Here is a 13,209-nt window from a genome sequence, read left to right as displayed (position 1 = left end):
GGGCAAGTACTAGGGAGGGTATCCCACCGGGGGCAAGGGGACAGGAGCTGCTCCTGGGACTACTGCTACACTGTTGCCATGTCCCGAGCACCAGGATGCAAGCATGACCTCTGTGCATATGCATTTCTCCTGGCCCCGCTGTTTTTCTCTGCCAGAAGCTCATGTCCCCTCTGCCAAGGCCAGCGTGCCACCCCTCACCTGCCCGTAGCCTTGTGCCTTCTCGGTAGCATTTCTGGGCAGTGCCCTGGGGGTCTCCATCGCCATTCTTCCTCCATCCCGTAGCAGAGATGATTGGGGCACAGAGCTGTTAGCGCTACTCAGGGGTGTGCTGTGGGTGTGGGATTTGTTTGGTTTGGCTTTTTTTTTTTTTCTTTCATTCTTTCTTTCCAGGAAGCACTTAATGTTCTTGTGTTTCTGTCTCTTTGCCACTGGAGGTTTGGCAAAGATGCCAACCAAGAGTAGTTCATGCCAGACAGGACAAAATGTTTTGAAACCCCTTCAGACCGAGGCTGAACTGGCAGTGCTTTGTAGCCAATGTCTTTCCAGGTCCATGATGGATCCTGGTATGTGTGGACAGCAGCACCTGGCACGCAGGCTGCAGCCATCCTGGGAGGCGGCATTGGTGCTGTGAAACAGGCTCTTGTATCTTGGGAATTAACCTCAGCACTCTGGAGGCTTGAAGGCCTGGGACACAAGGAGAAAGGTCTCCCTGGCCTGAGCCCCAGGTGTGGGTGAGGTTGGGTCCTTTCAAGAGGACGTGTGCTCCCAGATGTTTGCCTTTTCTGTGTGCATTACAGCCGTGAAAAAAGCTGGAGAGATGGAGTGTAGGATGACCAATGGAGGTGATGCTGGTCAAAAGGAGCTTAAAGTTCTTCCCTGCTAACAGAGGCAGAGGATCGCACCTGTCTCTTGTATGTGAGCACTGGTGGGGCTTGCCTGTGGGATTCTGTATGACTCTACACATGGTCTGCATCTGACCTTGCTGAGGCTCCAAGGGAGCAGAGAGGCTACCTGTGCAGGTCTTTGGGGATGAGGTGCGCTCTCTGTGGGGTACTGCCAGTTACTAGGAGTGGAAAGAAGCAAAGACAAAACTAGGGAAGGATAGAAAGAGGGGCTGCTGTCCTGGCTTTCTCCTGAGCACCTGCATCTGACACAGCGCTTCTAACCACTGCTGCATGCTGTCAAGGAGGAGGAGGTGGCAGCAGCTGCTCCGTGTGATGGTGCCTCTGAGCTGTTTGTGAGGTCACTTCTCTTTAAGCATTTTTTCCCCCAGACCTTTGCCTGCTGCTGCCACCAGCACTTGGACTTGGCAATTCCTTCTCTTCACACCCCATGCAACAAAGCCTGGATATTCTTCACCTGAAAATACAAAAAATTGTGTGACAGTGTTTCTCTGAACTGGCTGCTCAGAAGTGCCAGGGCCACACAGTGACTTTTAAAAGCCTCCAAACTTTCCCCATGGCTGTGCTCCCCTCTGCTTGCCTGGGCCTGTGCCACATGTGTCCTGTGCAGGGAGGTGTCTGTACTTTAACCTCACAAGTGAAGGTGTGCAGGGTCAAGGCAATAAAATGTTGGGCTAGACGGGAAGGATAGAGCTAGAGGTAGTGTTTCCAGGTATCTAGGCTGGAGCCTCTGTCCAAGCAGCTCTGGACTCTGGCGATTGCCCAGCAGAGCTGACCTCACTCTGGGCAGGTGTGTTTGTGTGCCAGAGAGAGCAGCGCACAGCTACAAGGCTTTATGTATGCTTGGCAGTTGCAGTTCGATGCAGCTCCCCTCTCTACCAGCACCTTCTCCCCTTGCACTGTCTGCTGGTGCCCTGAAATCAGCTGCAGGCCTGCCAAGTTGTTGATGTTGCTGGATGTATTTGCAGGTGCTGATCCTTGATGCAGACAGTTGATCCCTGCCTGATTTAATGATCTGTGACCTGTGCACGTTCAGGGGTGCAGGGCCGTATCCTGCTCCCAGCGCAGAGCTTGCCTCGTGTTGCAGGCTTAGGCCCAGCTCCAGGGGCACCCACACCCTGGGAAGGGAAGAGCAGCAGCAGGGTGCAACGGTGTTTTAATGAGTTGCTGAATGGGAGTAGTAAATGTCCTGCTCCTCCTAGCACGTGGTGCAGCACTGTGGTGCCACTCGCAGCAAGAGGTGCCAGGTCACCTGCTGCATATTTTCCATCTTGATAAGTGTGTTATGAATGTGTCTGGCACGTGGCTCTGAGCCAGGGGGGCGAAGGCAGGAGTGCTGCTTGCTGGGGGTTATATGCTGGTAGTTGTCGTGGAGGCTGCTTCAGTGTGCAAATAAGGGAGGTGCACAGTGGCAGCTGAGAGCATCTCGTGCTTGGTCCTGAGGTAACCTTTCCTCCCCTGCATTGGGAGAGCGGTGGTGGGTCTGCTTTTGATGGTGTCTGCTCCTGCACCCTGTGCCCTCATGCAGTCAGGGCAAGCATGGGTTGATGGCTCCTTGGAAGACCCTTCCTAGAATGTGATTGTGTTTGTTCTCCAGGGGATAAAGCCCGTGTCCTTCAGTTTGCTGCATCCAGCCTGGCTTGTGCTTCTTGTCATGCCAGCGGGCTTTTCCCACCTCTCCAAGCAGTGCAGCCACTCCAGCAAAATTTGCAAAAACTCTTTCCATGGAGTGCCCCAGCCAAGGTGAGGCGAGTGTATGAGAGCTCTGCCCTTGGGTTGTATGCAGGGTACTCAGTTACGGTGGTACCTGAAGGTGCCATCCCCACTCTGATGCCATGGTGGCTAAACCTTCTTTTGCCAATTGCTGCCTATTTGATCCTGGGTGGTGTGTCCTCCATACCAGCCTTCTCATGGAAAAGAGTGTCGTGGGATGGATATGAGCCTGTGTGGAGGGGAGCAGTGATCCTCTTGGTGCAAGGTATACAGAGAGCCTATGACCCTGATGAGGTGTGGGACGACTCAGCTAGGGATGAGGATTGTAGTGCCCAGCTCAGCAACTTTCTGGTGGAAATAGGCCTTCTTTACCAAAGAGGGTTTGCACAGCAGCTGTATCTCTTTCTGGCAGATGCTCCTCTGTGATCCTGGCAGAATGAACTGTGCCAGAGAGGCTGCAGTCCACCCTGGTGTGGAGTGAGAGATGTGGAGCAGGATGAAGCTCGTCCCTCTGCTAGGAGCTCTGTACAATCCCAGTGCAGGCTGGCAAGTGCAGAAGTGCTGCATTGGTGTCAAAATTCAGGTTTCTTATAAGCCTTGCTCATGCCTGGCTGCTTCTGCGTTTCCCTCTGCTAACCAGAAGGTAGGCAGAACAGAGGATGCTCCTTGGCATGGGGCAGTTAGGGTCAGTGGAGGTATGGTGACATCCACATTAAGCAGTTGACCCTGCCTGGCACGCAGCACCAAGAATCACCTCTCCCCTTGCACAGCGAGGTGCTGGCTCTCAAACGCAGCCTGTAGTGCATTTCTTAGCAGTGCGTAATTCCTGCTACCCCTGTGTGCTGGAGTTCTGCAGGCCTACCCAGTCCCTTGCACTGCAGGGGCTCCGCTCTGCAGCCAGCGCTTGCCTCTGCTGCTGAGCAGCTGTGCTCCAGCTCATAAAAAAAAAACCAACCCCAAACCACATCTAAACTGCTGGGTTGTGGAGAAGGCTTTCTAGGCAAGTCTTACAGCAGAGACGAGACTGGTCCCCTCTCACGGGGGTGTAACTTGGGTCTTCCCAGGAAACAAAATCTAGGGTACCAGATGAGAACTGCTAATGTGGGCCGTGATGCTGCCAGCAGCTTCCCTTGTGCCAAAGTAGTTCACTGCCCAGCAAAGCTTCCCCAATCAGCCCAAGATAAGCAGAGCCAATGCCTCCACCCTCTGCTTGCCAGCTTGACCTTTACACTGGGCTGAAGTTCAGGCTGGTGGCATGGCAGGTGACAGGGTGGCAGCTGTTCCCACGCAGCTGCCTAGCAGGGAGGTGACAGCGGCTTCTGGAGGGTCACCTGGCTCCTCCTGTGGATCTCTGATGCTAAGATGTAAGAATGAAAGGTGAATTCCTCCTCACCACTCCCTTTCCATGAGTGGGGTTCGTGCTTTGCCTTCCCTTTCCCCATGCCTGCTGGGGAGAGGGGCTCTGATGCTGGTAGAGTGGGAAGTGGGGACCCCAATGGCTGCAGCTGTTCCTTGCTGCTCCAACCAGTCACCTGGAGGGCTTCTCTTTCTCTGCATACTTTGAACTGCTCTGTAGGTCAGCATCTTGCTGAGCCCTGCCCAGCCATTCCTTTGCTGCTCAGTAGTGGTGGAGGCCTCAGCAGCCATTGCCTGAGCTGCCTTTGTGCAGATTTGGATGGGTTTGGAAGCAGCTAGTGCCCTGTTTGCTCCAGATGCCTTGCCTGGACCCCCAGAGGGTACTGCAGCCTCTTCAGCTTTGTCCTCCCTCATGTGTGGGGACAGACAGGCTCATGGGCGAAGATGCCCCACAGGCAGGCTATCATTGCCTGTCTTGGTGCTTACCAGTTGCACCCTGCTTGGTGTGTGTGGGGGGGTGGCTCGAGGGCAGCTCCTGCCTACACTGACCACCTCTCTCCCTGCAGAGTACAGCCGCTTCGAGTCAAAGATCCATGACCTGAGAGAACAGATGATGAACAGCAGCATGAGCTCTGGCTCTGGTTCACTCCGGACAAGTGAGAAGAGATCTCTCTATGTCCGGTAAGGCACAGCCCCCACTGCCTACCCCCAGCCTGCCCCCTTGCTCCCCGCAGCTGAAGGCAGCTGGGATGGGTATATCCCCACAGTGAGACGTGCAAGGTGGGGTGGTTCAGCCTGGGCCGTGCAGTGCCTCTGTAGATGAGTGTTTCAGAGGCCAGGGGAGAAAGTGTGATAGATGCTTGATGGTGTTCAGAGGGTGCAGCAGGGAGAGCGGTCCTTTTGCACCGATTTGGCAGGTCTGGGTGCTCTGTGCTCAAGTACCTCTTCCGAGGACTGCTCTGCTTTGGAAAGTGCTGGTGTCTCTACAGAGCCCTGGGCAGCTGCCTGCCAGACCTAGTCACTGGGGACCACTGGTAAATGCTGGGCATCCAGAGCTGCTTCTGCCCTGGGCAGCTCAGTGGCTCCCTGAGCCACTCCCTGCTAAGTGTTTTCTCCCTGTCTCTTCCCACCATTGCTGCAGCAGGATCTGACTGGACCGGGAGATGAGCTCTTAGGAAGATTATTGCCCTGAGCCCTCCATGTGGTTTTGATCTGGAGCCAGACACAGGGCAGGCAGGGGTTAAGCAGCCATGCAGCTCTAACTGTTGCAAGTCCCAAGTGGCCAGGGCAGCACCTGCTTGCTGCCTGCCTTCTGCCACCTGCCTGCCACAGCGTGAGTGGGGTGACAGCTAATGAGTAATTTTAACTTGGTAGTTAAAATAATCCTGTTAAAATAATCCTGTGAATCCTTGCTCTGCACAGCCTGCTTTGGGTGGGGGCTGGCAGGAGCAGGGGATGCTTCTCCTTCCCCCTGCGTCAGCCTAGGTCTGCAATTCTCACTGCATGGCTGCTCCATGCAGAGGAGTTTCAGGCTGTTGCTGGACCTAGTGCAAGCCTGACCTGGTAACCAGGACAAGCTGCAGCTTTGCGTCTGTGCCTTCCTGTGAGGCTCTGCTTGATTTAGCACCTTCCTTGATTTAGCACCTTGGGGCTCTCTGCTGGGGGTGTTTGGCAAGCTGGGTGCTGTGTTGAATAAACATCTTGGTAGTTCTGCCCTCACTCCGCTGCTGTCCCATGATCACCCCCATGGGTGAAGCAGAGTATAGACTGGGTCCAGCTTGAGTTGAGTTGTGAGTCTCCTGTTCCCTGTTGCACTTAACAGGGCATGCCTGCGAGTCAGAGAGCTCCCTGCTGTCTCTGGGCTGCTTGTAGCATCTTGCATCTCTTGGTGCCTCTCTGCATGTGGCTTTGGCCTCCACAGCACTGTGTTCCCTCACATATATGCAGGTGGCTTCAGACAGGAGCTTGGCAGTGCCTTGCTGAGAGGATAATCTGAGGCGAGAGCTTCCCCCCAGCATGGCCCTTCACAGCCCTCCCTGGCTTTGGTGGCCATGCACCTGGCAAACATGCCTGTGAGAGCTGCCGGGTGCCCAGGCTTCCCTGGCCCTTCTAGGCAGGGTAGTTTCAAGCACAGTTTACGCAAAACTGGCCGAGCTGCTACACTGTGGACAGGACCAGTGCTGTTGATGGCACTGGACCCAGCCACCCAAGTGCCTGCTGGAGGTGATTTGGGGGTGCCAGCACATGCCATATGTTTCAGAGCTGCAGTTGTACAGCACGGACAGGGTGAGGCAGGTTTGTGCACTGCTTGCCACCTGCCTGTGCTGTCACAGGGCAAAGTCCGCTGACACTGGGGCTGTGCTGGTGTGGGGATGGGGTTCAGGCAGGCTTTGGGCCTGAGCACAAGGAAGAGGCCATGCCAAGTCCCTGGCACTGCTCCTCTGCCTTCCAGCCAAACCATCTGCTCTCCTGGCTGCTCCTGCTGTGTGCCAGCATTCGGACAGAGTGGAGCGAATGTGTTGCCATCCGGCCTACACACTGTGTGCCTGAGGGAGCCCCCAGCCATGGTGGATCCAGGGTGCCATCACAGCCCGGGGCTGGTCTCTGGGAGCATTTCACCTTGGGGGAGCAAATGCCTCATGACTCTGCTTTGCAGGCATTCCAACCTTCCAATAATCTTGCTGTGCCTGCTGCAGGAGGAGGCAGGGTCCCATGGGGCCAAAGCCACTCTGCATAGAAGGGAGCAGGCTCTGGGCAGGGCACACAGCAGCCTGCCTCAGTTCAGGAAGCAGCACAACCGTTTCCCTGAAGCCTTGGCTTATGCTTTATTCCTGATGGCGCTGGTCTCTCAGAGGCCTGCCAGCCACACACAGCCTTATCTTCTGGCCAGGAGCTGCCTGCAAGGGTTGCTTACCTCCAGCCAAAGCACCCTGTGGCACTTTGCTGGCAGCTTCAGTGTGCTGGAGGCTGTGCTTGGCTGCAGTGGAACTGAGCACGAGAGCTGCCCCAGCCCTGAGCAAGCAGGAAAAGGGGGAGAGACCCGGTGGGTGGATGTGTAGGGCTGCATTGGGTCTTGTCCTAAAGAGCCCTCCCTAAGCCCTGGGGCAGCCTGTCTTCTCTTCTTCCCTGTTTGAGACTAGCTCCCTTGACCCAGTCCCAAGTGACCTGAAAGTTTTTATTGTCCAGCACTCTCCTGCCAGTGCTGGAACAGTGCTGAAGAAGTGCCCTCCCAGATCTGCTGCTCTGTGGGGACCTGCCACATGGTCTGTTGGCCCTCTCATCTGCACCGTGTGCTTTCACACTCCTTTAGGAGACGCCCTAAGTTGAAGGGGGTAATGAGCAAGGCCGAGGGTGTGTCTCCTGGATGAGGAAGACTCATTAGTGCTAGGTTTAAACAAGCATCCAGACAGTGTTTGCAGTGCTTGGACTGGCTTCAGGCTGGGGGGCAAGAAGGGCTGATGTCCCAAGGGTGAACACAAGTGTTGTGCTGCTGGCGGTCATGCTTTTAGTGACTGTTCCTTGATTTGGTTTGTTGCAAAGTGGATATATGAAAGCAGACATGAATTGAGGTCTGAAATTAGTGGACTGAGTTGCATGTGAAGCTACCAAGAGCAGCTTGTGGGTCTGGGTTGCAGCGCTGTATGTGATAAAGCATGCACGGGAGGGATGTTAGTGCTCCTCTAGTTTAAAAAATAAAAAAAAAATCTTTTCTGTAGCTGGTTGGTTTAATATTAAAGATAACTTTGAACTAAATAAACTGTTCTCAGGCAATAATTATGAGGATCAGTTGTAGAAGTAGATATATATGTACCCTCAAATGTGTTCCTAATTCACAGACTCTGGACTGATGTACCCTTGTACATAAAAAAAGTGCATATTCAAAGTGCCCCATGGTCTGTGCACGTGTGACCACCCACCAGTAGTGGGGTCTAACATTCCCTATCCTGCTTTTTGGAGGGATGCTGCTGTTTGCTTGACGCCACCTGTGAGCTTCTTCTGCTCACTAACCACAACTGTCTTCAGTGTGTTTGTGGTTTGCCTGCTTCTCACAGCTAAGGTCAAGAGCAAGTTGGTTTGGTCCAGCACTCTTATTGCTACATTGCATGCTTTGGGGCTTGTGCTGAGCTCACCAGCAGGAGCGGGGTGCTGGTGGCTGCACAGCACCACTTGCCTTGGCAGGAGGCTTCCCCAATGTTTGGGTTTAAACCCTGTAAGGTATGAAGTTGGCAGTGCCCCAGGAGGTTGGCAGTGCTGCTGCCCTCCCTGCATGACTGTGCTCGGGGAAGACATCGCTTCTCTTTCTGTTCCTCTGCAGAGCCCTATTTGACTATGACCGCACTCGAGACAGTTGCTTGCCCAGCCAGGGGCTCAGCTTCTCCTACGGGGACATTCTGCATGTCATTAATGCCTCTGACGATGAGTGGTGGCAAGCCAGGCTTGTCACGCCCCATGGCGAGAGTGAGCAGATTGGGGTCATTCCCAGCAAGAAAAGGTGAGTGTCTGTCAGCAGGAGCTGTCAGGTGTGGTGCTCCCCAGCCTCTGTGAGCCCTGCAGCCCTTGGGATCTGTTTAGTTTGGGATCTTCCTGTGGTGCTAGTCCACCTGCTTCCCCCATGGCTGGGCAGCATGAAGGGCACCCCAGTTGCAAGCTGGGGCTGCGTACAGTTCTCCCTAAGGAGATGTTCTGCAAAGCTGGGTGAGACAGGTGTCACCAGTGCTCAGCCTCCCTCTGCGGTCCACATCGGGATGGAGAGCTGGTGTTAGCCAGTCTGGGGCTCTAAGGGGGAACGGAATCATAGGAGTGACTGCAGGCTACTCCTTATGTCATCTGACAACCTGCCCAACTCTGTGAACAGGTCCCATGAAGTGGGAAGTTGGAGGGAACAGAGGACCTGGCTACCACTGCCTTCAGGTCTGCAGAGCCAACCCATCTCTGCCGACCATCCCTCCCCTCCCAGGAAGGCTGGCTTGCTCCCTCTCCTGCAGGCCCTGGCCTTGGCCAGACCCTGGGCAGGCGGCACCACTGCTATTCCTCTCTGGGAAGGAGCTGCCCTTCATGAACAGGGCGGCCATCTGACAATGCACAGAGCCCCCTGAGGAGCCATACAGGTGACATGAAGGATGCGTGCATGTGCCTAGCAGCTCTTTCTCCCCTTTAACTTTTGATCAGGGTGGAAAAGAAGGAGAGAGCACGGTTGAAAACAGTGAAGTTCCACGCTAGGACTGGCATGATCGAGTCCAACAGGGTAAGTGCTGAGCAGGGCCTCAGTGGGGTACCTATTGCTGGTAGCTAGCAGGGGCAGGATGAGTCCCAGCAGCCAGAGCATCCAGTGGGACTACTGGACCAGTCCTAAGGCAAAGAGCAGTACAACTGCACCTGCCTCAGGCCCACATCTGCTTGGCACAAATCTGTGACTGTGCAGGGGGTGAGCAAAGGAGCCTGGGATGGTGTGAAAGAGCAGCAGAGCCTGTCCCACCACAGGCTGTTACTGGCAGCTGACTGCAGGAAGCTCATGCAGGTGAAGGTAGCTGCCCTCACCCCTCGTGCAGAGCTCTTACTGAGCAGACTAGGAAGGGAGAACAACCTGGCTACCCCTGCAGAGCTGCTGATTGCCCTATCAACTTCCCACATTTTTCTCCATGCTTAATTTTTTTCTGCATTACAGTTTTCATGTAATCTTCATGATTTCATTTGAGGGTAACTGCCCTGACACAGCTCCTCATTGTCTCTTCATTTTAATTTTTCCCACATGCGTTAAACACCATTGTTTTTTCTGTCCTCCCTTCCATCTTCATGTTCTTCAGTCGATCAAAACGAAACGTAAAAAGAGTTTTCGCCTCTCTCGAAAGTTTCCATTTTACAAGAGCAAAGAGAACCTGGCCCAGGAGAGCAGCGGACAGGAACGTAAGTAGCAGCCAGAGAGGACAAGCGTGTGACCCTCAGATCCCCTTCCATGGGGGAAGAGATTCAGCACATTTCTGTAGCCAGCAGTTCTGGCATCTGCCCATGTTTTGGTCTGCGCTCTACAGTTGTGCTGGTAGCTAAGGAGAAACTGGAGCTTGAAACGAAAGCAATGACTGCAGGCTGGCACTCTTTCTCATGTTCAGTGTCTTCATCCTTTCATTCAACTTTACACCCACCTGTCCCACTGCTCTGCCTTCCCCTGCTCTCCCCGCTCTGCTGCAGGCTCTGCTCCCTTCTTCTGCCTGCCAAGCTACCTACTGAGGGCTGCTCCCCTCCAAGAAAGTGGCTGGTCACCTCCTGCAGAGCTGCTCCTGTCCCTGTTAGGGCTGAGGGGCTGGGGAGGTCCCAGCTGTGCTCCCCATCTCGCCTAGAAGTGACTCACAGCTATATATTTCTGCCTGAGAGCCCTTCCCAGGGGTTAAAGCCTGCCTGCTCTTCCTGGTGGAGGAGCTGCCCACCCGCAATCAAGCACATCTTTGGTAGCTGGCTGCAGATGTTAGGAGAACCCCAGTTCTGACCTGGCAGCACCCTGGGGCTCCCAGCGAAGGTTGCCCCAAATCGTGATGTGGGCAGCAGTGGAGCTGCTCACTAAACCCAGCCCTTCCTCTTTCCAGATACTAAACTGCATCCACTCCTTCGGCAAGCATCCAGACAGCTGCAATCCTCACACCTTGGGGAAAAAGAGGTGGGCAAGCCCCAGTGGCTGGCTGCTCCAGGGGCTGCCTGCAGCCCTGTGCTGCCTGTGCCAGGCTGGTGCTGAGTTTCAGTGAGATTAGCAGCCAGCAAAGCCTCTGGTCTGTCATCTTTGTGTCTGAGGATCTCTTGTAGTCAATGGGCATGGCTGATCTCCAGTCAGCTCTGTGCTGGAGCTAGAGGCTCGCTGGGGTGTTGCTCTTGGCCAGCCCTGTGATGCAGTGGTGTACAGCGTGGGGATGGCGTAAGCAATGCACTTCACCAGCCCATGTCACAGACCCATAGCCAGCTACCTCTCCATGCAAGTGCTGGAATGTGGGCAACTTGTGCACGTGTGGAAAAATGTGCCCCCCTGCCACACGTTAGAAGACCGGCCATGCTGTGTCTGCCCCCGGGTGGCCAGGCTGCTCCAGGGTAGTGCAGAGCCTCTGTCCTGCCAGTACACCCCACGAGGCATCACAGAGAAACACCTTGGCCCCACTTGGCAGAAGCTCGAGGCTGCAACTGCTCGCTGCAAGCAGGTGCTGCTGTGGCAAACCTGCCCTCCCTAGATGCAAGGTGGCCCTTGGGGGCTCTTTGGCAGAGAGGATGAGCTCGGCGGGGGGGTCCAGGTGCACAAGGTGAAACTGGTAGTGGGCTGATGGCACCAGCTCTGAAAACATTTAACTTCACTTGCAGTTGCAATTCTGGGCTGTTCTGCACTCCTGTCACTAATGCTCATCTGGCTCTGTTTCCCCTATCCCTCTGACTGCCCTCTCCCATGCTGTCTTCTCTCCCCTTCTCCCCCTTCGTGCTGTCTGTGAAATTAGGACTTCCCTGGGTTAAGTGACGATTATTATGGAGCAAAGAACCTGAGTAAGTCGGATTTTGATGTGCATCATTCACTTTCTGTCGCTGGCATGCCTGGTGGTGCCTGGGGAACGGCCGGGCTCTGGCCAGGGCAGCTGCGCTTCTCTGGGTGTGGGGAAGGAGGAGGCCTGCAGGCACTGCTCCTCTGCTGGGGAACACTGTGGCAGCCAGCAGAGGCTGCTGGGCTTGAGGAGGTGCTGCTGCTGGCTGCACGTGTGAGGGAGTGGGGGAGTTTGCTTGGGGATGTTGGCTGTGCCCTCAGCACACCTGGCTGAGAGCTGGCTGCTGACTTAGCACTTGGAAAATCAGAGCCGCTGCCTGATGAGTCTGCTCTGACTGGGGTAGGTTACAGTATTTTGAAGTGTTGCCACCTTCCTCTGGGGCACCATATACTCAGAACTGCAAAACAGTGATGATGGGAGCTCCTTGGCCTTCCCAGCTGTTTTCCCTGTCGAGCTCTGCATCCACTCTGACCAGTGCAGAGCCTGACGAGGGGCAGGCAGCAGCCAGCAAGCCTCTGTGGGGTGATCGCAGCACTGGGAGCAGCCTGAGCAAGCGAAGTCCCAAACTCTGTCCCATCCTGTCACTGTCTTGTGTCTGCGAGTCCCAGCCCTGTCCCCAGAGGTAGGCTTCCCCCATCCTCCTGCCAGCATGGAGCTGTGCCCTCCCGTGCCCATCATGCGCATGCTGCATCTGCTGTGCCTGCCAGCACCCTCCTCCCTATGCACTCTACCTTCCCACATCCTGGGAAGCCCAGTGCCTGCACACTGCCTACGCCTGCCAGGCAGCCCCCTCCTGGCCTGCCTGCCTTCTCCCAGAGTAGCCAGGCGTTCCCCTGCATGTCCCCAGTTTCCCAGGAAAGGGCGAGAGATGCCGCCCTGCCTACGTGGCACAGACTCATCCCAGTAGATGCTGAGGTGCCGTTTTTTCAGCAGACTAGTGCTGCCCTGTCCTAGGCCAGTAGTGCTAGGTGACAGCTAGGGTGCCCCCATGCCTTCCACCCGTGTTTCTTCTGAAGGGGTTCTCTCTGGTTGCTTTGCAGAGGGCGTGACATCAAACACCAGTGACAGCGAGAGCAGTTCCAGTAAGTGTGCATCTCGCTTGCTCTCCTGCCCCTGTGCGTGCGTGTGTGTGTGCACCCCTTGGCACTTCCATCTTGTCTTGTCCTGGAGGTGGTTCTGTTCAGAGGCTGGTCCTTCCTGCTGGTGACACTGAGGTGCTGTGGCAAGCTCCTTCCTTGGGGCCAGGGAGAGCATGGGTTGGGGGGCAGGAGTGAACCTGCATGCTTACTTACTGCAGGCTCTCTTCTGGCTGCAGGGGTCTGGTCCAAGGCTGGGTGGTAGGTTCCTAGTCAATGGTGGTCCCCCATCTTCAGTACCACCTGCAGGAAGCAGTGGCCAGAGGCTGGGTCTACAGCATAGGCAACTCCTGGATCCCAAGCCTGTACAAGAACATGGGGGTCCAGCTGCAGCAAATTGTCCCTTTAGCCCCCTCTGGGTCCTTTAAATATCTGAAGCATGTCTGCCATCCTCCCCACTGGGAGGATAGTGCATCCCAGTGGACCCCAAGCCTGCAGTGATGGCGAGGGCAAGAGGAGGCTTGACCCAGAACTGGAACGTGAATAATTAACGTGGATCAAGGACTGGTAACTGCGTGCCTGACAAGCTCCATGTCAGCTGGGCAGCGTGATGGGGGCAGCCTGGAGGTGTCCCCAGGGCTCTGGGAAGCTACC

At 55.4% G+C, this 13,209-nt stretch overlaps 1 protein-coding gene across 2 annotated transcripts in view; it reads left to right on the top strand.

The window, feature by feature from the left end:
- Positions 1 to 4,542: 4,542 nt before the first annotated feature.
- Positions 4,543 to 13,209, top strand: part of DLG3 (discs, large homolog 3 (Drosophila)) — a 13,633-nt gene continuing 4,966 nt past the window's right edge. Inside the window, exons 1-5 of one of the 2 annotated variants that reach the window (XM_009874579.1) lie at positions 4,543 to 4,652; positions 8,287 to 8,463; positions 9,141 to 9,216; positions 9,776 to 9,875; positions 12,520 to 12,561. In XM_009874579.1, the coding sequence (XP_009872881.1) occupies positions 4,582 to 4,652; positions 8,287 to 8,463; positions 9,141 to 9,216; positions 9,776 to 9,875; positions 12,520 to 12,561 (466 nt within the window). In that variant the 5' untranslated portion in view covers positions 4,543 to 4,581. Of the gene's footprint in view, positions 4,653 to 8,286; positions 8,464 to 9,140; positions 9,217 to 9,775; positions 9,876 to 11,437; positions 11,484 to 12,519; positions 12,562 to 13,209 lie in introns of both variants that reach the window. The other variant, XM_009874580.1, reaches the window with a different exon arrangement.

The sequence above is a fragment of the Apaloderma vittatum genome, unplaced genomic scaffold (genome assembly GCF_000703405.1).
Source record: "Apaloderma vittatum isolate BGI_N311 unplaced genomic scaffold, ASM70340v1 scaffold41138, whole genome shotgun sequence".
Taxonomy (NCBI): domain Eukaryota; kingdom Metazoa; phylum Chordata; class Aves; order Trogoniformes; family Trogonidae; genus Apaloderma; species Apaloderma vittatum.
The sequence above is the reverse complement of the archived record's forward strand: the minus strand, read 5'-3'. Positions and strand labels throughout refer to the sequence as shown.